This window comes from Phalacrocorax aristotelis, chromosome 13 (assembly GCF_949628215.1).
Source record: "Phalacrocorax aristotelis chromosome 13, bGulAri2.1, whole genome shotgun sequence".
NCBI classification, from domain to species: Eukaryota; Metazoa; Chordata; class Aves; order Suliformes; family Phalacrocoracidae; genus Phalacrocorax; species Phalacrocorax aristotelis.
The window spans coordinates 936,416-963,273 of NC_134288.1; the positions used below are offsets into that span (position 1 = coordinate 936,416).

The 26,858-nt window shown below is 52.7% G+C and overlaps 1 protein-coding gene across 1 annotated transcript in view; it reads right to left on the bottom strand.

Annotated features, from left to right (window-relative positions):
* LOC142064159 (fer-1-like protein 4) overlaps window positions 1–26,491 on the bottom strand; it is a 40,082-nt gene extending 13,591 nt beyond the window's left edge. The window contains exons 1-32 of the mRNA XM_075108784.1: window positions 26,353–26,491; window positions 26,202–26,257; window positions 25,367–25,455; window positions 23,146–23,245; window positions 20,827–20,918; window positions 20,208–20,249; window positions 19,939–20,100; window positions 19,590–19,650; window positions 18,201–18,332; window positions 17,976–18,038; window positions 16,830–16,914; window positions 16,405–16,564; window positions 16,004–16,187; window positions 14,758–14,944; window positions 14,183–14,547; window positions 13,421–13,529; window positions 12,454–12,652; window positions 11,579–11,699; window positions 10,822–10,922; window positions 10,176–10,263; window positions 8,763–8,879; window positions 7,135–7,287; window positions 6,694–6,877; window positions 6,025–6,149; window positions 5,484–5,618; window positions 4,080–4,253; window positions 3,715–3,831; window positions 3,203–3,364; window positions 2,724–2,883; window positions 1,572–1,675; window positions 1,055–1,186; window positions 396–444 (exon numbers count right to left, since the gene is read on the bottom strand). Of these exons, the coding sequence (XP_074964885.1) occupies window positions 396–444; window positions 1,055–1,186; window positions 1,572–1,675; window positions 2,724–2,883; window positions 3,203–3,364; window positions 3,715–3,831; window positions 4,080–4,253; window positions 5,484–5,618; window positions 6,025–6,149; window positions 6,694–6,877; window positions 7,135–7,287; window positions 8,763–8,879; window positions 10,176–10,263; window positions 10,822–10,922; window positions 11,579–11,699; window positions 12,454–12,652; window positions 13,421–13,529; window positions 14,183–14,547; window positions 14,758–14,944; window positions 16,004–16,187; window positions 16,405–16,564; window positions 16,830–16,914; window positions 17,976–18,038; window positions 18,201–18,332; window positions 19,590–19,650; window positions 19,939–20,100; window positions 20,208–20,249; window positions 20,827–20,918; window positions 23,146–23,245; window positions 25,367–25,455; window positions 26,202–26,257; window positions 26,353–26,431 (4,087 nt within the window). The 5' untranslated portion in view covers window positions 26,432–26,491. The remainder of the gene's footprint in view (window positions 1–395; window positions 445–1,054; window positions 1,187–1,571; window positions 1,676–2,723; window positions 2,884–3,202; window positions 3,365–3,714; window positions 3,832–4,079; window positions 4,254–5,483; window positions 5,619–6,024; window positions 6,150–6,693; window positions 6,878–7,134; window positions 7,288–8,762; window positions 8,880–10,175; window positions 10,264–10,821; window positions 10,923–11,578; window positions 11,700–12,453; window positions 12,653–13,420; window positions 13,530–14,182; window positions 14,548–14,757; window positions 14,945–16,003; window positions 16,188–16,404; window positions 16,565–16,829; window positions 16,915–17,975; window positions 18,039–18,200; window positions 18,333–19,589; window positions 19,651–19,938; window positions 20,101–20,207; window positions 20,250–20,826; window positions 20,919–23,145; window positions 23,246–25,366; window positions 25,456–26,201; window positions 26,258–26,352) is intronic.
* Between the last annotated feature and the right edge of the window lie 367 nt (window positions 26,492–26,858).

Here is a 26,858-nt window from a genome sequence, read left to right on the forward strand (position 1 = left end):
GTATCCCATGTGCACAGTGATGACCAGCTCCTTGAGTTTTGCCTCTTCACCATCCTCTCTCCATCCCACCTTTGCTTTCTGCTCTCACCCTGACAATCCCATGATCCCTGCAGCTGACTCCAGGTTTCTGCAGGTTTTTGCTCACTCAGGAAGGTTCTTGCTTAAACACAATTTTGCAAACTTTTCTGAGGCAAGTTTGATGTTTTCAACTTGAAATAGCCCTTGTTAGCCTTTGCCAATGTTTCCGGTCTCTCTGCTCACTTTTGTGTTGTTTTTGCTGAACATTACAAAGTTGTTGCCTGATCAGACCACATTCTCACAAGCCCAGCACCCTCTGGAATGGTGTAAGTCCTGGCTCCCCCCACAGAAGAGCTGGGTGTTGCTAGAGGACTCACCTGCATCATTCAGATCATCATTCTCAGCATCTTCCTCATCACGCCGTGTCTGAAACACACAAAAACAGCCCTGACAGCAAAGGCTTCTCCATCCAAGCATAGGGCACTGTCAAAGCTTTCCTGCCAGCAGAGTCAGTAATACCTAGCCTGAGATAATTTAGCATTAACATCATTGCAAAAGGGTATCCAATGAGTATCTTAATGACATTTTCTTTTCCCCAGATCTTCCTGCTGGCTTTTTTGATTGGAATTTAAGGGACACAGGGCAAGGAAGGAAATTTGGGGCAGACCTGCTCCCATAGCACATCCTGGGAAGATGGCCAGGACAGAGAGCAAGCAGCATGAAAGCCCCTGCATTGCAGCTAAATGCAGCAATGTCACATTTTCAGGAGTGCCTCAACAAAAGCCCAGTCACATTCTCAAACCACTTGGGCACCTAGACTCACGGGTGTTTCAACATCTGTGGCCTACTGAAATCAGTCCACCTGGTGGATGCTTGATACTTGGCTACCTTAAGTGTGCTTAACACACAAAAGCCCACATCTTCCTGCAGATCCATGCCAGGACTGCTCCTATGACACTCAGTGCTGTTGAAAACATCTTCCTCAAGCCAGTGCAGCCACTTGTCCCCTCTGCTGGCTGCTGTCACAGAAGATTACCTGGTTATACAGCTCCTTCAGGGACTCGTAGTACTTGGACCACCAATCCAGTTCTTCCAGCTCTGGTTTCTCCTCTTCATATTCATCCTCCTTCTTTACAAGCTTATTGATAGGAATTTTTTTCAAAGGAGCCTTAAAAGAACAGAGGAAAGGGTTCAGAGGGAGGAAATGTCCACCCAGAACACCCATGTACCCTATTCCAGTGCCCTGGGGGCCTGTGGCAGTCTCAGCTTTCAGAAAGAGCACAGGAGGCGCAAAGCTACCGGTAGCCCCAGGTTTGTGCTTTGCTACAAAAGCAGCAGTTTTCAAGGGACAAGGCAACACAGGTCCCCTCCCTGTGCCAGAGCCCAGACACACAGCCGTGCTGAAGAACAGGCAGGGGAGAGGAGCATCTGGATCCAGATCAAAAACTGGTGGTTGAAACATAACTCTGAACTTCTGAACTTTCTTTTTTGTTTGTAACCTTAGGTTTGGCTTTCCAAACTTCAAAATTTGCTGGGCCCAACACATCACTTACCTTCACAAGACTCAGGGGGTAAGAGCTGGGACCAGAGTCACCAGCTGCTGGGCCAATGTTTACCACAGTCTGAGAGGGAAGATGCTGGGATGAGACTTTCCGAGCTGAGGTGAAGAGAAAGAGCTTCATGTTTCCATACATTTATTTCTGCCCATTGCTTCCTACATTTTGGCCAGTTGTTATTCCACAGGAAAACCCTCCCTGTTACCCCACTATAGTGTGTTTACTTTTAAAGCTTTTGATAGCAGACCCTGCAAAAACATTATTGGAAATCCAAGTACAGTGCTGAGACTGGCCGCCACCATCAACATGTTTGGTGCTGACTACAGGAATTCAGGCTTACGAGATATGCCTTCCCTACACAGATCGATCAATTCTTTGCTTCTTCCCCTATATTTGTTTACACAGTTCCAGATCAGGAGCTCTGGCTGTTGATATCACAGAGCTATCTAATGAATCCATTACCAAATGAACAAACCTTGACCCAACAATGTGAGAGAAGTGTAAATGTTTCAATCTTTGCCCCTAGTGGACCAGCTCCCTAAAGCTTGATGGAGGTCTCACTGGGGACAGCTCTCCAGCCTGACTACACAGAGGGCTACAATAGTCCTTCCCAGGCTAAACATCTCTGATTCTAGGCACAAGCTTTCCACAGATAAGTTACAGTCTAGTATCTAGCCCCTGCTAAATGTCCTGCTGAACTAAGATGTATTCATGAGCCATTCTCCCTCCTCTAGTTTCTACAAATGTAAGGCAAACAGTGCCTGGGAAAGAGACCCCAAGGAGATGCCACATCCACAGGTGAACAGTCCTGCTGGTGGCATGGGGAGGCAAACATTAAGCTAACCTTGGAGAAAAGAGTCTGTAAATTGCCCTTTGGTATTCCCAAAGACGGATGCCAAGCCCTTACACAGTACTCCATCACTTGGCTGCTGCTGCTTCCTGAACACCGGTCTGGAGCCAAGTGCTACAGACCAGGATCACAACCTGCCTCCAACCCTAACCTGCCCCACGCTGTGCCTTTGCTGGGCACCTTATGGGTCTCAGGAGAGGACTTTGCTGCCTAGCTAGGAGGGCACTGAAGGACCAGGGATCTCTGCCAATGGCAGAACCTGCCTGCTGCCTGCATGGGAACCTTGTCAAGCAGCTCACCTTTTGGCACATCTTCTGGTTCCTCCTCCAGCTCTCTGGGAGAGAATTTCATCACGTCGGACACAACGTGGGTACCCACGAGCACAGTATGCCCAAACGCCCGCTTTTCCACCACGAAGATGCTGAGGGGAGGGTGCAGGTAGACCTGCTCTGGGAGCTCCTGCAAAAGAACCGCACACAGGGTTTGCAGTAGCAAGGGCAATGCCCATGGCAGCCCCACCACACATGGGGAGGTCTGATGGTGCCTTGCAGCTCTGCCCAAACACCGAAGCCTGGAAGTGACAGGTGATGGCTGAGACTACTCTTGGTGGGCAGTTTCACAAAGGCTTTGATCTGCAGCTGAACCATGTGGCCACAGGAGAGCAAAACCATAGGGGCAGCTCCCCTCCTGTTACCTTGCCCCATGCAGGCAGGCAGTGCGGAAGTGCAGAACAGCAATGGTGCATCCTGGCATGGCAGGACCTCCCTTTCCCACTCACCACATCCATGTATCTGACCAGCTCGGTGAAGTTGGGGTTCTGTTTGTAGGCCACAATCACCTCCGACTCCACCTTCTTGCCTGCACATTCAATGATCACCTGGGGCCGATCCACTTCAAACAAGTTCACCCGCTTCAGGTCCCGCAGGCCCCAGAACAGGATCTGAAGCACAACATGAAGCCACTGAGCTGCTCGAGACATGCCAGGCATGGCATAGCCATGCAGCCTGCAGCCCTGCCCAGTGCTGCCACCATCCTCACCCCACAGGACAGAGACCCCGAGAGGCATGAGGCCACTCTCCCAACCCAGCTACCCAACAGCTCTGGCTGTTAAAATGCTGAGACGGTTTCTCCCTCACATCAAGCACCTCCATTTCTGGCACCTGCTCAGGCCTCAAAAGCACATTTGAGCTCCAACCCCAACTCCCTCCCCAAGCCCTGCCCTCTGCAGACCAGCTGTGTGTCTGCTTGGAGTAGCCCAGTGGGGAGCCAGCTGAGTAGAAGGCAGTGCACCTCTATGCGAAACTCCTTCAGCACTGGGCGGATGCCCTCAGGGATGATGAATCGTCCAGCACGGGGGTCTCCCAGGTAGTTGGGCTCCTTAGGCTCCACATCCTCAGGCACTGATGGCTGAACAGGTGGAACCAGGGCACAGCAAATGATGAAATCCATTTCTACTCCATGCCAAGCCCCCTCTCCCTCCCATCTTGATCTGTGCTCACACACAGGCTCTGTACCTGCAGCCTCCCTTCAACTGAAAACCAGGTGTGGCTTTCAGCAGGGAATCCTCTGGTGGGCCCCATGCAACCAGCTCCTCAACCACACAGCTCTCCCCAGTGAGCTGGCAACCATGTACAGCTTCCTACTAGCTCCATTACCTCCAAATAGCCACTATAATCCAGCTCAATCAGCTCAAAACTGGCAATGAGCTCTCCTGCTGCTTTGGTGCCTTTGTAGAAATTGAAGAACTGCAGGGCAGGTTTCTTGTACGGCTCATCGACCAGCTTCACCTGTGGAACGGCAAAGGCCTGGCCAAGAAACCTGGGGGAGCCCTGCAGGAAAGGGGAGAATGGGTCAAAGCACCCCTGTGTTACCTTACCACCTCAGAGAAAAGACCATCAATTCCAGCCAATCTTGCACAGCACAAGACCACCCTTCCACCCTTGCCATCCACTGCTTTGATTTCCTCTGCTCCATCCAGAGCTAGGAACAGATGGGACGTGCCTGCAGCAGCTCCTCTTAATGCCCAACCCATCTCCATGAAGAACTGGACAAGAGGCCTGGGGCCATGCACCAGAGGACACCAGAGCTACATCAGGTTGCTCAGAGCCTCCTCCAGCCAGGATGTGAATGTCTCCAAGGATGGAGATCCCACAAGCTCTCTGAGTTCCAGGCCCAGCATCTGAACTCCCTCTGGGTGAAAATTGCTTCCTTATATCAAATTGGACTTTTTTTCTTGTTCTAAGTTGTGTCCATTGCCTGCCCCTGACTATCTCCAAGAGAAGTTGGACTCCACCTTTTCTACCCTCTCCCATCAGGCAGCTGCAGGCAGCAATAAGGCACTGCCTTTTCCTCACCTTCTCCAGGCTGAATATACCCAGCTCTCCATCTCTCCTCACTCTGTCCTGTGCTCCAACCCCAACTACCTTGGTGGCCTCCTATGGACTCACTCCAATATGTCAGTGTCTGTCTTGTACTGGGACCCAGGAAACGGACCCCAGAAAGCTGCTGAGCTACACAGGAGAATCTGGTGCAAGTTATGCCATTGCCCTTACAATAACAAAGAGGCCCCAGGAGAGGAGTGAGACTTCAAAGTACTAATGAAAAGATAAAAGGGAGGACTGAGGAGGGATGGAAGATGACACCTGGGGGACAGAGGGGAAGGAACAGCCCTAAGAGCTAAATTGTCTCCCCCAGGCTACGAGCCCTCTGCAACATGGCCCTTCCGAGGAAGCAGGGCAGGCAGCTGAGAGAGGCACAGTGCTTCTCCAAGGAGGAGAGATCCCAGATCCACTGAGCACTCGTCAGGCCCTGGCTCAGGACATCCCTGAGCCATTTGCATGTTGCAGCCAGTAGCTTCACCCCAGCTCATTGCAGAAGCCTGCAGAAAGTCTCAACCTCGGCCACAGGCCCCAGGTCTCACCACCAATGGACCAAGATTGAGCTGGGTCATGGAAACCAGAGATATGGCTTCTAAGTGCCCACTCACAGCGCCTGCACAGAGCTCCTCTGCCTTCCCTGTCCTGGAAATGTTAGCAGGAGGGCAGCATGGCCATACTTACAAATTTATTATGGCTGAAAAGGTTGATTATAACGATGGGGGTCTCTGTTTTCAACTCTTCTTTTTTTCCATCAATAATGAGCTGGTCAAACAGGAGTAGCTCATTCCACATGGGGCTTAGCGTCTCCTCCAGCATCTGCAGACAGAGACAGGAGGCCTGAGTGTACCACAGACAGTGGAAACAAAGCACATGCACTTTGTAAAGAGAATGAGGAAGCGTGGGGTGATCCCCTCTCCCACACAGCTGCACACAGCTGGTGCCTGGCAGAAGGGGAGATGGTTGAAGTGTGAAATCAGCACTTGGGGCCAACTAGCATATGGCAATCAACCTTTGAGACCATGCTCAGTGATATATATGTTTTGTCAAATGTTCTCTGAATGCAGTCACACCACCCAGAGCGCACAAATACCTCGACCCTGGAGTTACAAAATTTCCAGGAGGACTGCCACAGCACTGGCCTTCAACAGGTCAGTGAGGACATGAAGATTTTTCTCTCCCCAAGTCCCCAAGAAGGCAGAGGCAAGAATTTAGGTGGTCTCACCCTGGTGGCCTGGCAATGAGTTGAAAACACTATTCTCGCAAATGGATCTGAAAGGCCATTGTCATCTGCAGGGAGGATCCCTCGAGCCTGATACAGATGGGCTCGGAGCTGGAAGTAGCTGAAATCTGGTAAGAAAAAGCAAAGAGAGGTCACAGTTCCTCAATCCAGCCTTGTGCGAGGCCAAAAATGCATGAAGAAGAGGGTCAGCCAGGTAGGAGTGGGCACATCCTACAAGGAATGGGTACTACTTCTAGGGGCATTCACTCTGGTTCTCAGAAGGCCAGCATATCTCAAAAGGTTTGGCCAAGACAGACAAGCTCAGCAGGTCCCCAGACACCTCTGGGAAGGACACGACATGTGAAATGTGCAGTGATCTGCTGTGGAGGAACACCATCAGGCCCCAGCAAAGGGGCAGGCCTCATGCCCACTGCCAGTTTGGCAGCACATTCAGTGCCTACAAAGCACCTGTCCTGCCTGCTGCTCCAGCTGTGAGTGTGCAAACACATCATAAGAGCAAACTGGTCCTGTCTGTTCCAGTCATGCCTTGGAGATGACATGGAGATGAGAGATCAGGTCCTAATCCTCAGACACTGACCCTGGGGCAGGACCTCCCACCTCTCTGCTCTCCTGCTCACAGTTAAGGCATGGAGAAGTGGCATCTGCACTCACCACCCCTGCTGAGCCAGCTGGGAGGATTGTACGCGGAGAGCTGGACTATCTCCTGTCCACTCTCAGAGAGATACTTGAACTCCTCAGGCAGGTCTGCCAAACAGTTCTTTGCATATTTGGTTACCCCAAGCCACATGTAGATTTCCAGTTTGGCAGAGATCTCACCGTTGTGTAAGTGAGGGACCTGAAATCACAGGAGGTTTATTTAGCCGGTTTCCTGTCTCAGCCATGCCCCCTTCAGACCAAGATGATCACCATCGGCCAGTGACCAACCAAAGAGCACAGGCGATGGAGTACCATGTTGGCAGATGCAAAAGGCACTGGTGGAGCCAGAGCTATGTTTCCTTCTGAACTCCAGGATTTCAGGAAGGGAGGCTGGAAGCAAGGAGGGTGAAGCAGCATGAAGCAAGCAAGAGCACACTGTTTTGGTATAAACACTACCTTCATAAGGACAGTCTGGATCTTTGCACAGTCCTTGCCTTTCTCCTCTTCGACTACCGAGTAGAGGATGTTCTGTGCAGGAACTCTTGCATATGCCACACGCCTGTTGTTACTGAGCATCCAGACAAAGACATCAGGGAGGGTGCACTGGGGCTGGAGGGAGGAAAGAGTAATGTCACAGCAGAGGAACAGCACATATTTTGTCCTCCCTCCACTGACATGGCAAAAGCTTTGTCTCCTCACAGGAGGGACTGCTGGCTGCACAGCACTTTGGAGATCCAGCAGGAAATTAAAGGCCTAATGTTGTCCACATGCTTCTGAAAGTCTCAGTCCTGCAATATGGCTCTGCAGGTTTCCTGGAGGGATCTGTGGTGTGCCTTGTTTTTCTCTGTGAACACCAGCAGAATGTACTCAAGCCCATGCCCTGTTGGGAAAAGGGAGTCCCCGTGGAACTGGAGAAGTGTCATTTTACCCCACACCTTTGACAGGAGCCTGAGTGCTGACCCATCAGAAGGAACCACATTAGCTGGCATCCCAGAAACATGCGTGCCCAGCATAAAGCTGTGGTTCAGGCTGAGAGCAGGAGTGGCAATAAAGAGAATGAAGAGGTGGAAGCAATGACTTCTTTTAAACTCTAACTTAAGTTCTCTTCCCCATCTCAGTTTCCCTGCCATTAGTGTTTGCACTGCTACTTGGTACTTGTACTTGCAATTTTTCAGTACACAAGGGGATGACACAAATTATTGGTGATCCAAACCAAGCCCACCAGCCCCCAAGCAGGGACTAAAACTGGCAAGTTTATGTGCAGGGCTGACCCTACAGAGACAGCAACATTCCCACCCAATCACGGGGAGCAAAATGGGAGGCTCCTCTCTGTCTGGGGGATCGATCAGCTGCAGCCAGCCTGTGAGGCTGGAGCCGGCAGACAGTGTCTCCTTCTGGTGGTGTGAGGGGTGACATCTTGGTCATACTAAAGTCTACCCTCACACAGTTAAAGGTATGAAAATTACTTTACTTCACTTAGTGAAAGACTTCTTCAAACTGCAACAACATCTGTCCACCTAGTTCCAGCAAACACTGCAGTCTGGTTTACACTACAGGAATGCGCTGGTTTTCCAGAGTTACTTAAAACAGAGCCAGTGAAACTCTGATAATGGAGTCTCTGCTACAGATGACAGACCTCATTTCAATGCAAGTTTGAATTTGCAGGTGTCCAGGGCCAGTTCCTGGTGGGACTGCACGCAGCACAGGTGAGGCTGTTTTCCCAGGCAGACTGCCCGCAGCCCTGCCGCAGGCACGGCCCTGGGCTGGGTGGGCAGAGAGGGCTGAGAGGCCCAGGTGGCCTAGAGCTGTCCCATTTCTGCCTCCAATCTACCACTGAGCTGCTTGGACCCCTACTCTGTCACCAACAGCCCGGCAAAGCTACCAAGCCTCATCCCTCATCAGAGCCATTACATGAAATATGGTAACTCCCAGTGGCTGGAACTTGGGATTTTACACAGCAAGGAAAGACAGCAGAGGAAAAGCCCTATCTGAGGCTAGCAAGGGACCAAGCAGCCAGCCCAGCACCCTCTCCTTGCCCATGATCTCTCCTGCTTGGAAACGGCGTGCCCTGGGAGCATCTGTACCTCTTTAGCCATGAAGCGTAGTTTTGTCAGGACCCTCCTTGTCTCCTTAACCTTCTCCGTAATGTTGGCTCGAGTCAGCTGCCGCCTCACGCGGAGCCCCTGCTTTGCATACAGGATCTGAACAGACAGCATGACCGTCACATGCCCAGCTGTGACCCAGGCATGCCACGACAGCCCCCCTCGCAGGAGGTCTGCAGGGAAGCACCGTGTGCTGATCAAGTCCATCCCACCCCATCGTGCCCTGGCCTCCACCACAGCTCACTCCCCAGCTGCTAAGCGCAAACCTCCACGAACCCGTCATGAGCCATTTAGTGAAGGGTGTCAAGAACTAGAGGCTCCAGTAACTCATCAGCTCTGCCAATATCAGCCAGTAACAGAAGTCCATGAGCATCATTTTGGGCAGAAAGATGTATACGAAATAAACATTTCAGAAGCTGGCAGTCTAAGACTCCAGATAGTGCCTGAGGGAGGATTTGCACAAAGACCAACTTGGGGCAACAGAAGTATGGGAATATGAAGATGCAAGAAACTAGAAGATGGGTTTGGGCTTTCACGTCCATTAGTCGACAGTGTACACAACTAAGGAGAGACTTTGTGATGAACCAGAACTAATAATGAAATCCAGAAGGAATTCAGGGTGCAAACCCAGTGTGGGCTAACAAGGCCAGAAAACGAACCTCTTTGGCTGACCCTCTCAGAAATTCTCAGACTTACTAGAGTACCTTCACCATAGGTCAAGTGACAATGTGCAGGGAGGTAGAGGAAAGGGAGCTGGGACCCAGACATGCATAAATTTTATTTCCTGCTGCTGTCATAGCATTTTGGTCAGCCTTTCAAAGCTTTGTAGTCTGATGGGGATATGACTACAGCCATGCTCTGCTGTGCTGTGATGGAGGGTATGTAACTGTGCTCTCATTCAGCTAGATGGCCTTGTCTGCAGGATTATTAGTGCCTAGATGTTGCTCTCTCTGGGGACAGGCAGATGGATGGCTGGTGTAGATCTGCTGGATGGGTACCCAGCCTATGGGCTGAGTTTCCAGGGGCAGTGGGTCTCAGTGAGCTCCCCAAAACTGCCTGCAGGAACAACCTGCCCCAAAAGGCCTCCAGCAACCCACTGGGCAGCAACATGCATGTGCTCAGCCACACATGCCCCACAGGAGAGGAAGGATGGCATCAGGGCACAGCATCTGCATAAGACTGGAGGCAGCCATGACCAGTCTCTGGCTCTGTTCTCTGTGCTGGAAGCTGTATTTCTCTGAGTAGGAGATGCTGCAGTAAATGCCTATGACTGACACCATGGGTCTTAGCCCCAAGTTTTCTTCTTAGCATCAATTCTAGCTGGTCCTCCAGAAGCATCCCCCAGACCGGGGATCACATGGGTTACCACCACCAACAACAAGCCCCACAGCTTACAATATTGCGCATCAGGTATTTCATCCGACATCTGTCAAGGTTGTTTGGATGTGCCATTGTTTTTTTCTCTGTGCTGAGTGAATATTGCCTGCAATGAGAAAAGCAGCACAGGCTCTGCATCCCCTGTGCCCAGCAGGCAGAGCTCAGCTCACACTGCAGGGGCACAAGCTCCAAATCCCTGGTATTAATCTGGATGCATCAGAAACTGTCCCCCTCTGCAATGCCCTCTCTTCTGCAAGCTTTTTGATTCAGAAGGTACGCTGGGGATTGCTCAGAACCTGAAGCTCCCTCTCTACTGTTGCCATCCTAAGGCTGGGGACTGAAGTGTGTATCGGAACCCACTGGGCAGTCATAGTGATTGAAACACTAGTCTCTTGTCTGCGTGGCTGAAGAGAGTGAAGGAAATGTCCTAACATTTAGGAAACACCCAGGAGTCCAGGAACATTCAGGCTGAAGTCTGTTACCCCTTTGCTTCCCAGGACTGGGGTCTCCTCTCCAAGCCTGAAGAGCCCCAGGTCATCCTGATTTCCTTCCACTCATCTTTCTCAAGAGGACAAGAGACCAGGCTGTGCACAGCCCAGCCAGAACATGATACGACCTCCTAACCTGAAAACAAGAAACCTTAAGAGATCAGGGACACGCTAACCTGCATCCAGCTACAAATTCCTCCAGCACCTCTCTGAGTCGCTCTTCTGGTTTAGCCTTTGGCCTTCTCATCAGCTTCTCCACGTCGTCCAGCCCCTGCTCCTGTGGGGAAACCACAGCGTTCAGGGAGCTTGTGCCTGTCTGCAGGGTCAGAGTGAAACACTGCAAGGATGCATTTGCCACAAATGTGCCCTTCTGCGGAGCTGGGAATTGCGAGAGTGCTCCAGGTCACTGCTGTGCTGCCAGGGACTCTCTGGAGCCTGGGCATAACCTTAACACTGGTTGTTACAGCACCTTGTGCCTCAGTCCTTGAGCAGCCACTGAAACACACTGGCAAGCTCCACTTTTGGATTTCTAAGCCCAAAAGGGAAAGACAAGGCCCTGGGAAGAGACTGCACCCCGCTGATGACAGCCCAAGGCTGAGAGTCTGCTTGCAGCAGCTTCTCCCCAGTGCACAGGCAGCTCAGGATTGGCAGCAGAGAAGCTTTTTGTCACAGACATTGCATCACTCACACCTCCAGAAGACACTGCCAGGCTGCTTGCACAGCACAGGCAGTGGCTCTGCACTCACTGCCCTACCCCACATGTCTAAAGGGCAGGTGGGACTGAGCCCTGTGAGAGAGACAGACTCACATGGAGGGTATGTTTAAGGCAAACGTGTATGTTTAAGGCAAACGTCTCACAGAGCAACAGCATGTGCTACAAGGAAAGCACACCAGGAAGGACCATGCCACAGACAGACACCCTGAACACGCTACCAGGCGCTCTGCCAGCTTGACAATCCAGTTGGAAATGCAGAGTCTCCAGGTGTGATCCTCCCAGTAGCTCCACACATACACGCAGGGTTTCTCATGCTTCAAGGGCAGGCAGCTGTATGACCTAAGGGCAGCAGGCACAGGAGGTTATGGCTGCTGTCTGTAGAAAGCATGTGCCATGTCACAATGCTGTGCTTGCACAACCAGCGCAGGGATCCGTGTCTGGGCTCTGTACTCCTTACACAAAACTGGCTGTTTTGGGCCCTGCACCACGGATATGGATGCAAACTGCTCGATCTGCCCTTCACCATCCCAAAACAGCATACAGGGCTTCTAGCCAAGAGAGCAGCACATGCCCAGATGAATGAGGCTGATGGGAGCACGGGATGCTGCTGAGATTTCTTGCTGCTATGGGACTGAGTAGTAACAGGCAGAGGGCTCACAACGCAAACACCAAGACATTGTCAGGCCTGTAGGACAAACCAGGCAGTATTCCCAGAGCAAACATATCATCAGAAAAGCTTGTGAATGCGCCTTGCCTGCCCAACATAAGACAGAATTTTCCAGAGTACTCCTCCTCTTCCTCCTCACTGGGATAAAGTCCTTGGGCTGCTGCTTGATAATCAGAAAAGGGACTGCTGTTATTGATGGGTCAAAGTTTTCCCGGAACCCTGTCCGTGGCCACCTGCACACATCAGGCAGACACCAGATGGTCTCTAGGGTTAACAGGCAGTAGCAGCCAGCAGGGATGCAAAGAGGAGAAACACCTACACTGGAGTCGCATTGCTGAGCAGACCTCTAATAACATCTGGAATAACCAACCTGGGAAGCTGGGGCAGGACCGGAGCAGGTGGGGAAGAAGGACGAAGAGGACTCACCTGTCATACTCCATGGGCTCTGGTCTCTGGCTCTTCGTCACCGATTTGTTCAGTGCTGCTGAAGCTGGGGCCAGGACTTCAACATCCAGTTCACCATCTGAACCAGGGTCTAGCAAAGACTGGTTTTCTTCTTTCACTTCTTCCTTTTCCACTTTTCTCCATACTTTTGTCACAACCTCTTCAGCTTTGCCATAGTTTCCTTGAAGTTAAGCATTAAACAGTAAACAGATAAGTGGAATCACTGTTAAACATGTTTGCTAGTTTGCAAAAATCACAGTGCAATCATCCTGCCAAGTGAAGTGCATGGGCATGCAGTGCCTTTGGAACTAGCAGTTCAGTAGCACCCAACCACCAGAGCATCACATGGACAACCAGGAGGTCTGTGAGGGAGCTGGACAACTGCAAGGAAGTCCTTGTGTATGCCTTCAAGTTCCGCCAGCTCCACTAAATGCCAGATAACCGCCATCTACACCCCTACACTGGGGTCAGCAGCAGTCACTCAGGAAGACTTCTCAGCAGGAGGTGTCTCCATCCATCCAGCTTAGCAGGTGGGGACTTGGACCTGCTCTCCTACCATTGTTTCCCCATCACCCACTGTCACATCTCCTCAGCACCACATGGCCAACCCCAGTATCCCAGATTCCCCTTTGCTTCACTTGCTTGCTCCCAAACCCTTCTACCTCTTCTCACCCCCACTTCCCTGGACAGCTTCAACCACTTCCCCCAGACAGGCAGTTCAGTCAAATACTGCAAATCTCCCACCCCATAGGAGAGCATCCAAGGCTTTTAAGGCAATTTAAGCACTGTGTGCACGCCCTCGCCTTATCTCTTATCCTTCCCGAGTTTCTGTTTTGGAGACGCGAGCTGTGCAAGGGCTGGCACCTTAGGAGTGCAGTGCTGACCTAGGCACTGGGAGATTCGCACTGTTCGCATAGTTTCCAGACACGGGGACCCAAGGAATACCCACCTATAGATACTTCAAAGCTGACAGGCTTGGAGCTGAGAGAGGAGTCCATCATAGTGGCTTCAAAGAAGGCAGCAAAGAGGAGGAATTCCTCCTTCCTCCCCAACGCATTCTGAGCAAGGAGACAGAAATCAGCCCAACGAACCTTGTGTGCCAAAACACTGCCTCAGAAGAAATTCAGAGAGTACCAGGGCATGGCCAGTGCCTGCCAGCCCTCCCAAGTGACATCAGTGGGATGCCACTGAGGTCACCACTGCTGGACTGCCAGACACAGCACAAGTTTTCTTGGCAATCCCAGGGCATTGGTGCAGAGCCATGGCTCTGGCTGGTGTTTGTGTGAAGCACTGAGCAGGTTTGTAGGCTAAGGGATGGCCATTGTACCAACACAACTGCATCTGGTCTGCCTTTCCCAGGGCCAAGTGGAGACCCAGAGCCAGCCTACAGGTCCCTGGCTCTAGGGGAGAAAAGGTACATGCTCAAAGGCAGCTCTGCCCTGGGAAGAACACCCATGTGAGAGTCCTCCCTTCACCAGGAAGACAGCATATGTAGGGATGCTGAAGCCTTACTGTGGGGGGCAGTTTTGGGCTGCAGGTGTGGCCTCAACACTTGCAGAGGCTAAGAGAGCCCAGGGTGGTCCGGCAATAGGCAGGCTGGTTTTGCTCCAGCACTGTTATACCAGCAAGTGATCCTGCTGCCTCCTCCCCATGAGGCCTATGCATGCCACAGGCCAGTGTGGGTCAGCCACACCAGCATGGCAGGACTCACCTTGGGGAGTGGATGAAGCTCTTCCACCTCCACAGTGACCTCCCCAGGCTGCTCAGCCTCCTGAGAGCCCCCAGGCTCCTCACCTCCCTGCAGTTCGCTCAGTTCTTTGGCTTTCTCCTTGGATTTCTTACTTTTCTTCTTCAGCTTCAGTTTGCTTAAAGCACCTTTTGTCTTGTCTCCAGGCTTCCTCTCTGCCATGCTGGGGCTGCTGAAGATCTCCACCACGATGGCCAAAAGGATGCGCCCACGGTAGAAGATCCCCTCGCCCATGCCCTCATTGAGGTCCTTGTGGATGTCCCGCAGAGCCGAGTTCTGGGGAGAGCCATAGAGGTTCACCCAGGCTGGGCCGAATGTGGGGTTAAAGCCTGCAGTGACAGGGACAGGGTCTAATTACACCACAGGGTGCTGCTGCAGAGACCTTCCCCAAAGAAGACAGCCCAGGACACAGGGATGTGAGCATGCTTCAGTCACTCCTGCCTCCCACCTCCAGGGGACCACCACGGACAAGCAAAGGGTGCATGGCATGTTGGCTGCCTAGGACACAAAGCCCCGGGGGCAGCCACGCCAGGCCTCACCATTCCTGCCAGCATCCGAGATCTGCTGCAGGTCAATGTAGTGTGTAGCAATGGCCACGTCACCAACATTGGCATCATCCAGCACTTGGACTTTTATCTTCCTGGCCAGAGGTGGGAACATCTCAATGAAGCTGATCTGCTCATTCCACTCGGGCTCAGTGGTGTTGGTGTCCACTGACGTTTCCCCCTGGGTAGGAGAAAGTGTGAAAGCCACGCAGTCCCAGCCAGCGGCCAGAGTAAGGCATGCCTGAGACTTTCTGGGAATGGCATATCCTCCTGTCCTGCCTGCAGATGGCGCTGGGTAGGCTCTGGAGGTGGCAGTGTCCCTGCTCCTTCCCCCGTCCCAGCAATTGCTCTCTGTGAGTCATCAAGGAGGGCTGTCCCAAGGTCCTGGCTGTGCCCTGCACAGGCAAGGGGAACACTGGAAGCAAGCCATAAGACAAAAGGAAATGGCCTCAAGTTGCATCAGGGGAGGTTTAGACTGGATATTAGGAAAAATTTCTTCACTGAAAGAGTAGCGAAGCTTTGGAAGCATCTGGTGGTCAAACACCACCAGAGAGGTGGTGGAGTCACCATCCCTGGATGTTTAAAAAACATATAGATGTGGCACTTCAGGACATGGTTTAAGAGGCATGGTAGTGTTGGGTTGACGGTTGGACTTGATGATCTTAGAGGTCTTTTCCAACCTTAATGATTCTATGAAACAGGCAGCACCACCAGAGCCAGAGGTGTCAAAGGGTCACCTGGGTACCCGTACCCCCAGGCACACCAGACTGCCCAGGGACTGATTCTCATCTTAACGGATATCACAGGACCAGAAACCCTGGCCTTGGATGCAAGAAAAGGACCATTAGCTCAGTAAACTTTCCCAAGGGTGTCAGGCTGAGTCCACCTTGCCACAGAGGACTTCTGCTCCAGGACTTATTTGACCTTCTCCCTGTGTTTTGGGATATGAAATCTCTGCCCGCAGAGCCAGTAGTTCAGCCAGTGGCTGTGCTCAGGGCTGGGGCTGTGCAGCTTTCTGCAGAGACAAAATTCTATAAAACCCTTCTTATCCAGACACTGTGCATCCACAGCCACATGGCTCAGGCCACTGCCAAAGACAGCAAAACTTGAGCTCCCCCAGCCCATCTCTGGTGGGATTGCTGTGTTCCATGGAGGCTCCTGGCAGCAGCCCAGCACACGCTGCCACACAGCCAAGGGAGGATCAGCATAGCCCCACACAGACCCCCCCTGGCAGACTCACCTGCTGCCCACAGAACGAGACCTGCACATACGGGTCAATAAAGACTTTTTTGTCCACTATGATCTTGGAGAAACCACCCATGATGCCTGCACTCATGCTGGGCAGGCCCTCGGCACGATACAGCTTGATGCAGACTCTGGCCCAGGGTCTCTCTGCAGGCACTCTCTTAGGCAGCAGCAGGTTCCTGAAAGACAAATTCATGTTCTGGCTCTCTCACAGAGCCTAGGAAACACAATGCTGGGAAACGCCCTGACTGGCAGGAAGTTTGGATCCTGTCCCACCACAGGCCTCTTTCCCTGGGTCTTTCCCCGTCAAAAGAGGGAAAAATGGGGCAAAAAAGGTAGTGTGAAGAGAGACGTGACTGTTTTCCCCAGGGTCATGCAAGACTGCGCTGCACCTACCTTTCAATGTCCTCATCCTGACTGCTGGAGGAGGTGGGAAGGGATCCCACAACGTCCCCGCGTGCAGTGACAGAGATATTGCACTTCACAAAGCCTTTCACACCTGCCCGGGTGTCCGTGGGGTCACTGATAACAGCCCACTTCTGGAAAAACCTGTGATCTGAGAGGGAAGGGAAGGAGTTCCCTGTGGAGAGCCCAGGTTACCATTTCACAACCCAACTACCTGTGCACAAATATTGCCTGGACCCTGCCTCTGAAGGTGCAGGATGTGTCACCAGCCCTCAGACAGCCAGGAGGAGAACCAAGTGCTGGTCCTCCTGTGTACTAAGTGCTTTAAAGGCAGGTCCCTCACCAGACCAAGCAGAGCACAAAGGAGACATCAGTTTGAGACAAAGGGAGCAGGTACACTGTGCAGTTGGTCATACCTGGCTGGCTGTACACTGTCCCAACATCCATCTTAAATGTTCCTATGCACATTCCCAGGAATGGTATCTTCTTTGAGTGAAAAACCTGCAGACAACACAAATTCCACTGAGCACCAAGAGATGTGGGCAACCAGCTGACACATTCCGACATCTCTGAGGAGGACAGGACTGCTCAGAGATGCCCATTCTAACACACAGCTCAGGCAGCAGTTGCAAGCTCCTCATGCACATTGACCCATCTGAGTTAGCCTTGGGACAAACCCATTCCTGCCCAGCCATTCCCACAAAGCCCACCAGCCCAGAGCCCTCAGTTAAACCTGGGCCAAGGCAAATTCACGTGCAACCAATTCAGCTTCTTCTGCCAGCCCCAGATAAGTCAAACCCCTATGATGGACCAAGGGCAGACTTGCTTTCCTGCACGGAGTCCTATGTCCATATCCTGCTGGGTGAGGGCAGAGCCACACCTCTACCAGGCTAGTCTCTCCCAAAACCCAAGCCTTGTTCAGGGCTTGCTGAACCCACACCAGCAGAAGAGACACGCAGCCTTTCACAGGGAAAGCACTGGAGATCATGTGGCAAAGGTGGTGCTGGCTGGCGTCAGCTATCTTCAGAAAAGCCCCATGCCTTGGAGAAGACCATGTGCTTTGGAGAAGCGCATGTGCTTTGGAGAAGCCCCTGTGCTTTGGGACAGGGGATTTTTGAAGACCACTCTCTGCCTGCTTGGGCTTTTCTACAAGCACAAGTCACTGCTCAGCTCCCTTCACACCAGTCATTTGCCTCCACAACCTGCAGCATGAGGCTCCAGGGTAAGTGGCGGCAGGAAATCACCCCAAAACAGTGGGGCAGCAAGGCAACAGGCAAGAAACTGTCCCAGAGGCCCCACTTCAGTCACTGGATGCAGAGAAAACCTGACATGGAGGAGTTGGGAAGGCAGCACTGCCCAGCACTGGCTCAGAGCAGGGCCAGGTCTCTGCCCCACTGTGGTCGCAGGTGGGTCCCATGGTCTCTCCACAGGGCAGATGCCTCTGGCTGGAAAACCTGCCTGGTGCTGGTACCCTTGCTTTGCCCAGCACTCCCAGCATCCACATGCAGAAGCATTGGGCTGTACCAGTTACTGACAAAGGATACAGAGGAGGACATGCTTACCGAGATCTCTATGAGTCTGTCGAATAAAATGTCCCTTTGCTCATGGAATTCAAACAAAAAATACTGAAAAAGAAGAGCAAGATAGCTGAGCCTGAGGCTCCCAACATGGCCCCACAAGCACCTCTGCCTGAGAGCAGCTGCATCCCAAGCATCGCCTGCAAGGACGGCCCCAGCCACTTGGGACACCAGTGGGGCAAGGACAGAGCCTCTGTCCATATCACATACTTCATTGTAGAAGGGGCAGTTTGTTGACTTCTGTGTCACTGTGCGCCTCTCCACCTCTCCAATCTTGACTACCACAAAAGGGTTAATGTTCACCCCAACCAGCTTCTGCGCTTCAATTATATTAATCCCAACCTAAGAAAATGTGGGAGAAAACCCTCAGATTAGCACTCTCCTTGTTTCCAGCTCCATTTTGAGCTTATTTCAGCAATACCAGTATGCAAATGTGCAGGGCCCTCTCACCGCAGAGGTGGATGCTTGGGGCAGGCAAGAAGGCCTGCCAAGGCTGCTGAAATCTGCTATAGCCAGGACAAACCAAAGTGGTATTTCAGGTATTTGTTTCTTTCAGACAAGCAAGGAAATGAAGTGTTAAATCCCTAGCACCTTTGACAAGAGCAGCCTCCCCAGAAGCACCGCCCCCACTCAGTTTCTGATCCCAAGGGGATGCAAACCCACTGCTCCCACATGGTGGAGACCACAGAGCATCTTGGAGAAGATGGTCTTGGTATCTTCTGTCAATATTTCTCTTTGAATCCTACTGAGATGGACACCATTGGCAAGACTGGAATGTAGCTGTCTCCTTTGCTGCAACTAGTTACGGGTCTAAGACAGAGGAGAAATGTTCCATCTTTTGCTCTCAGTACAAGCTACTAGGCAGTTGTTAAGGTGAAGTATCATAGCTTCAGGAAGAGAAGGTAGGAAATTCCACCCCTCTAAAGCTTCCTGCTTGGTGGAAAGGACCCAGCCCTGAAAAGCCAGAGACCCAAATGTGAGCCCCCATTTACTTAGAACCAGGAAAGGATTTAAATCCATAGCCAGGCTGGGAGACCTGCCCTGAAAGCTGCAGGGCAAAAGATGGGACTCCAGTCCATTTCCAAACTTCACAGTGGCTGCAAATAAACCTGATATCAGAGCATCAGCCAGAGCCACAGCTTCATACCAGCTTCCTGGCATCTCCAAGAAAGTCCCCACAGCAGCCCTTCATACACAGCCATGTCCCACAGACTTCCCTGTGGGCCCAGGCAAGGCCCTGGAGAAGCTGGCAGGCATCAGCCCTGCCTGGGTGCTCTCTAAAGCTTGGCCAGCAGTGTTTTGCAGCGGCCCATGTGGCTGTCAGGTTGATTCCCTTCTCCTGTACTTCCATAGCTAACTACACAGCCCAAAAAGAAACTCTGCTCTGAGCTGGCTGATGTTGGAGCTCATGGATGCTGTTCGTTCAGGGAATCTCACACCTTGTCCAGGGAAGCCACTCAAAGCAAGAAGGCGTCTTCATGCTAGAGGCCTCACTGGGGTATGTGGTAACTGGAGAAGCCCAGGCCCACAGCAAGGCAGTGAGGGACCAGCTACGGGGCCAGAAGAAGCTGCAGGGACATGTGCACAATGCTGCAGTACCTGGAAGCTCTGCGGGGTTGGGGTGGCAGAGAGGTCCCTTGCGGAGCAAAGTCTGGAGCGGCTGCACAGAAAAACAACCCAGGTGAGTAGTCTCTTCATCTACACAGACCTGAGCAAGACCCCGCCAAGGGAAGCAATGGAAACCCTGGCAAATAATGGCACCTTGCCCTGGAAACAAGCAAATCCCCAAGAATCCCTGTTTGGGGCTATTGGAGATTGAAGGTTTCTGACATTTTGCAGAAGCAGAATGTCAAGGGATGCAGGATTCCCCCAGAAATCACCCCATGAACTGGCACTTTCCACCCCAGGGCCCAAGCAGGGGCAAGAGAGAAGAGAATGCCATGGATACCTCTTCACAGGGCTGAAGACAATGCCCGAGACTTCCATCTCAGACACATCATAGAAATCTTCTTCCTCCTCTTCCTCATCGGTGTCCAGGCCTTTCACCAGCTTCCTGCCCAGTGCAGCAGCCCTCCTGTCCAGTTCACTCGCTCTTGACCCCTCAGCTGCCCTGCAATCCCCCCTTCATGTTACACGCCACATCATCAGCCCTGACGAGCAGGTTGTGCACTCCCCTCCACCCAGGAAGGTGAGCTGATACACTCTACAGCTACTTACTCCAGCTCCTCAAATCCAGGATTGCGGATGATTAACTCGGAACTGTAAGAAAAACAGATGCTCTGCTGAAAAAAACAAATTTGTTGCGGCTGTTCACTGATGTGTTTAAGTAACAGTGCCACAGCCATGCTCCTCCTTGGCTCCTGGCAGGGACAGACGCATACTCCCAAGCGATGCTTTTCTACTCTCCAATCTGTGTGACTGCTGCTTTGACTCTGGCACTCAAATTACACTCCCCAGACGTTGCTGCTGCCTGTCATCCTGTCCATCCAGACACCCACATCTACCCCTGGCTTTGGGCACAACCCCTGTGCAGGACACCTACGGTCCAAAGCCATGCTCTGTGCAACTTTACAACCATGATGTCTTGCTCCCGTCAGCCAGGAAGGCTGCAGAAATGCTCTCGAGTCTGGAAGAACTCCCAGGGTGCAGTGGGTTGTTGCAGTCACAGGCTCTTTGTAAGGACAGGTGTTTTCTTTCCAAGAGCCCTGCTCACTTGCCGCTGCTGTAGAGCAGAGATGCGTTAGCCTGGCCAGACGTGGCAAGTAAATGAGGCTGGATTGCATCCCAAAGACTGTACAAGCTGCCTGGAAATTTGCTCCTCCCAGAATTTCAGTACCTGTCTTTCATCTGATAGACAAAGTCCTCTTCAGCCCAGGTCCCAGCTGAGCCATGTGGAGGCTCGTAGCGCAAATCCAACTCAATGTAGATCTACAAACAGAAAACAAAACTGCCTGAGAGCTTGGCAGCCACAAAACAACTGCAGAAATGCCACAGAAAAGGGAAAGGAAAGCATGGAAGAAAAAAAGAAGTGAGATTCTGGTGGAAAGCAGGGGAAGGAAGGGGGGTCACAACCCAACAAGAAGCCTATTTATACCAGACTCTCCTCATCTGCCTCCATCAACAAGCTAGAATTAACCAGACTCCCTCCCCTACAACTTCCCAAACTCCAGGGTTCACTGAATACAGGCTGACTCAAGTTCCCAAATCTAAAATATACCACAGAGAGGCTCCTGATAGCTGTCTTGAGGCACTTTTGACACCGAAAGTGGGGAGAGGCCTGCAGCAGGGCAAACTAACGTGCAGGGGTTTGAAGTGGTCTCTCTGTGGAAGGCATGAGCATACCCAGAGTCTGCATCACAAGAGACATTGACTTAGCGTTAGTGGTGAAGGATGGCCAGAGAAGTATGGGGCATGTTGGGTACCAGCACAGCCAGCATCGGCCTGAAAACACTTGGTCTGTGGGTGACTAGCCTGATCTCAAACCAAACAAACGCACAAGAACTTCCCAGCAGAGGCCAAAATTGCATCTATGGAGGAGGTCACATCTCAGCAGGCTGAAGGGGGGCTACAAGCTGGGCTCATAGCTCAGTCCCTGGAAAACACATGTTTCTGGGAGGAGAAGTACAGCCCAAGAAAGCAATAGTACAGTGGCTAGGAAAGGCAGCAGCAAAGGCTAGATGGATGCAGAAGACTGAGATAAAGCTGGGTGAATAGCTGAGGCTCTGAAAAAAAAACCTTCAAACCACCAGGAGAAAAAAATGGGTGCAAATAACTCAAGTCCCAGAGAAGAACAGGACTTGGAATAGCAGGAAGGGCTTTATTCCCACTTTGCTAAAGGAGCAGCGGTTGAAACACCCTCTCTCCCTTGGGGATGTCTCTTCCCAGCTGAGCTGAGGGAGAGGGTCTCAGGCTGCTCTTGGATGGGCGTCTGGTCTTGTCTGCCCTATTTCTGTCCCCTGCAGCCCTTGTTGCAGCCAGGGCTGCACAATCAAAAACTAACCTGGCAAAAGAAAATGTGTTTGGCTTTTGGTTGGAGTGACTCACCAGCATGAGTGCTGCTGTTAGCACAAGGGAAGAGGTAGCTAGGGACAAAGGGTTGGGCCACAGAGCAGCTCTGATCTTACAGCAGTGTAAGTGCCCCTAGCTTGGTGCCCTCAACCAGTGCCAGCATGGAGTGCTGCCCAAGAGTCAGTCCCTGTCTCTTTGCTTGCATGAATGTTTATGCTGTGAGCTGCATTGGGCTAAAAATCATCCCAGAAATGCTCAGTTTCTACCAGGATCTGCTTTGTGATGCAGCCAGCTCAGCAACACGGAAAAGCTGTGCCTGTGCCTCTCAGGCTCATGGTCTGGTGGCCACAGAGCTACATCCCACATGCCACTGCAGGGGTGAGTCAGGCTGCCCACAGGAAGGGCAAACAGGGGCGCAGCACATCACAGGGCTGTCAGCCTCCACCTCTCCTCCTCCCAGCCTTGCCCGCAGCCCTGGCACCGAGCCCTGTTGTCCAGCAGTCGCTGAACTGTGCCTGCACATCCAGCTGGCAGAAAACAGTACATTTTTGGGTTGCGTTCATTTTCCACTGGCACAAAGGGCCCAATGAGCTCTGGCACCGGGGCGGGAAGGGAGCGGCACCCACAGTGCAGAGCAGAGGGGCAACCAGACATCAGAGTTGCTCACATTGCCCCAGACCACCGTAAGCAATATGGTTAGCACTGGTATTTAACCCAAAAGTTCACTGGGGCTCCCAAAGCACCCTGCCACTTTCAGCCTCAACCCATCAGCTCCCCTCTGCTTTGCACCCTGCAGCATCCCATGCCCACACACTGCATGGTGCAGGAAGCAGATGAAACACCACCTCCTACATCCATCACCTAGACCCAGGGAGGTTTTACTAAGCCTCCCTCTACTTGGAGACCTCGGCAGGTCTCTAGGGCCCCCAACCCACCCCACGTACTTCTGGATGTTCCTAGAACTACTAGATGGGTGTGAAGCGGCTGCACTCCTGCACAGACAGGGCACAAATGCCACAGCGTTCCCAGGCTCCAAACAGCACCTTGGACTCCCCCTCAGCCCCAAATCCACCTGGGAAGCGCCACACAAGGTTTCCCACAAAGCCTTCCTGATTGCTGATGGCCAGGCCGCCCATGGAGGACTTACACCAGTGACTCTGTGGTTCCTGTCAACAAGGGCCTCCCGGAGGATCAGCCTCCCGGATGTCATCAGATGCTGAAGGCTGAGGACAAGTGTACCAATAAGCCTGGAACAAAACCAGAGACTGCAGCAGTACTGTACATGGCATCAATGCCTACCTCCTGCAGGAGAAGAGTACCAGGATCACCACTCTCCTGCTCACAGGCCCTCTGAGCTGCAGTGAAGGTAGCAAACTGCTGCAGGGCTTTCCCTAGGGAGTCTGGCAGCCAAAATACCTGAGACATGCTGACCTTGCAGCAGGTTGTGCCTCCCTCCCAGTCACGCTGAGGCAGCTGCTTGCAACTGAGCTGCCATCGATCGTTAGAGGCTTGTGCAGATCCAGTCCCACCAAGTGGAGCTCTCCCCTTCAGCAGAGCAGGGCTTCACAGGAGCCAGCCTGTGTTTGGGCACCCAGCAGAGCTGGGATGACTCTCCCCAGACAAAACAGGGAAGCAGAGGCTCCACACAAGGAAATACAGAAATAGGTATAAAGCCACGGCCACAGGGATGTCTGCAGCAAGTTGGGCCAAAATTTACCTACTCCAAAGGGGCTTCTTCCTGCAGAAGAGTCATCTGGCTCCCTGCAAGTAGCAGTAACACATGTGGGATTGCATTCAGCTGCTCCTAACCTCACCTTGGGTTACTGCTGTCTGGAGCCTGTTCGTACGTTGGCCTCCACCTCCCTGTGGCAACTCTGCCGGCAGCTGAGCTAAGCCTCACATGAAGTAGAGCTTCCTGCTGCCTGCTGGAAACCAGCACCAGAGCATTTCACTGCCCACCCGGGACGAAGCCAGGAGGAATCATTGCTGTCACCTCCATTTCAGCTGTGAGCTGCTGATCTCTCATATCCCCTCTCACCTCCCTCTTCTCTAAGACACAGCCTGTCTAGTCTCCTACCCCTGAGGGACAAGTCTCTCCACTCACCCCCTTCCTCTCCAGCTTTTCCAGTTTGGTGCTGCTGCCACAGAAAGGCTGCACATGCAGCAGTCCAGAGACCACAGATTGATACAACAGTGTACAGCTTTTTCTCCTCTGTCTTTCCACACTCACTCTATTTTTGATCATCCCAGTGCACTGACCAACTGCTTTTAAACTATGTCTGTCACCTGCCATCACTCTGCTCCCCAGCAGTGGAAGTGTGTGGATAGATGTTGCTAGTGCTAGTCCTGCCATTTCCCATTGGACTTCTTCGCTCAGCACCATTTGTTCCTGATGATTTATTACTGTTTGTTTTATCTATTTGTCCTATAGCCATTTCTATTGACATTTCAGTCAGAGACGATTCCTCTGATCCAGCTCCTACAAGGAAAGCATCCAGTAAACAGTGACACAACGTTCAGCCACATTTTCTGCTTCGGCTTTATCTTTTAAGTGTCTCATATGTACTGTACTCATCTGTTTCCTCCACACCCTCTCTGGCAGGCTTGTGATGGCTTTGAAAAAGTTTGTGTTATTAGCTGCCTCTAGAAAGTTGTTCCTGTTGATTTTCCTTTAGTTCTTACATTTTGCTTATCAGAGCTGGCACTCTTCCCTGCATCCTCATGTTTCACACATCCTGGAAGGACATGCCTCTGCTGCCATGCTTGCTGCACCACCACTACTCAATCTGTCACCTCTACTTTTGGGTTTCCCTGAAGAGTTTTACATCTGCTGGAACTGCTGCTAAATTCACAGTATTGTATCTGTGCCACCTAGAAGTATTTTAAACTCTGGCTGATCCTTTAAATTTAAATTGCTGGTTTTTTTAAAGGTCAAACCATACTACCATGGGCTTGGGATTTTTCCCCACTGATAGGCATGTTGAATTTTGGTGCAGCATGGTCAAAGTCATCATGTGGATCTACAGGGTGAGAGCACGTTCCCACTCTGCTGCAAGTCCTGCCCTTGTAGCTCTGTTTTTTAGGGTCCTATTTCAACTTTGTCCCACCTGAGGATGTGATCTGGATCCTTAAGTAGTCTTTGTTACTACTGGCACAACTAAATCGTTCCCTTTATTTAACTTAATATATGCACAGCACTGCTGCCCCACCAGAACAGCCAGCTCCATCCCTCTTCTGTAACTTGTATCCTGCTCATCTTCCTTCCATCAAATTTCCAATATATATTTTCTACTCCCAATAGAAAATGTAAAGCTCAGTACATCTCTTCCCCCACTGCTGCTGGTCACCCCAACAACCAAAGGACCTACCTGTTACTGAAAACCTTACTGCAGTTGTAAACGTTAATGGATAGCATCTCTCCCATGACGAGCTTTCCGTAGTGAGGCCAGCGAAAGAGCTACAAACAGGGCAGGAAGAGACAACAATTTACTCCCAGCCGCACTTCCCCATGTTTGGTGGCTGGTTGGTCTCCTCTGCAAGGTGCATGAACTGATGAGCATGACAAAAAGCTGCTGTGGTGGGATGTTACTTTCCTGCTGGCTGGGGCAGACCCTGCGGCTGAGAATGAAGGAAGGATGGGGAGGAGAATGAGAACCCCTCCAGCAGCCCAAAGCTGCAGGTTGTCTGCTGAAGAAGCCAGAGCGTCATCACCTTAGAAAGAAGAGAACGCTCATGCCTGCAGTGGTCCCTGAGCCGGCTGTTGTGCTGGTTGTGGGGTGAGATGCGGCGTGGGAATGTCCAGCGGTACTTTGGGAAAGGAGATCGCCCAGGGCTGGGAGCCATTGGGCACCCGAGGCCGCAGTTCACCTGACGCCCCAACTGGCCTTGTGGCTGGCAAGAGGGAAGAGCCCCTCCTGGCCCCCAGCCCTTCCCTCCTTTCCCCAGGCAGCACAGAGGAATCCAGATGGGAGGGGAGACGAGCCAAGGCAACCACCCCGCCAGCCGGCACAGCCAGGCCTTCACAGCCTTCAGGGACGTGACGATGAAGATGGGCACTAGGAGGAAGGCTTCCCGGCCACGCGCGTTACCCACTTCTGCCCCACGAGGCATCGACTGAGGTGCTGCTATGCCCCATCACTGTCCCACGGACGACCCCTGCGGCGGAGTCCTGCTGCCCCGCATGCCCTGCCAGTTTCCCCTCACCTCCCTGACGACGGCCTCAGAACCGCAGCGGATCTTCCTCGTCTTCTGAGTGAAACCTTGGGAGATAGAGGGGAGGCATGAGGTGCCAGCGGCGCAGCGCGGCCTGGCCGCCGCGGGAAGGCGAAGCCCGTCGCTCCCGCCCAGGGCCCACCTCGGAAGCTGAGCTGCACCTGCCGCTCGCCGCGGCCCGGCAGGCAGGAAAGGCGCCGGATGCCGACGCTGAGCGCCATGGAGCCTCTGGCGGACGGCGCTGCCCCACTCAGTCCCGCTCCGTCCCGCTCCGCCCGACCTGACTCAGCCCCGACTCGCCCGGCCGGTTGGGCCACCCGCTCCCCGCCCGGGTGCCCCACGGGCCCGGCGGCCCCTGCTGAAGGGCAGGACACAGGGGAGCAGCCCCGCCTGCTCCGCGTTCCTACACCCCGGGACTGCAGGGCGGCTCTGGGCAGGAGATTCCCCCGCGGGGTGACCGGCCTGAGTCCCCGGGGCCACAGCCCGGCCAGGCAGAGGAGAGTGCTCACCCACGGGGTCTCGGGGAGGCCCTTCGCAGGTGCCCGCCCGGGGCCCTGGAGCAGCCAGGGCCCGGTGGCACCATCCCCTCTGCCGTTTGGCGGCACTGAGGCATAGGCCTGCCGGAGCCGGGGAGCACAGTGGTGGGAG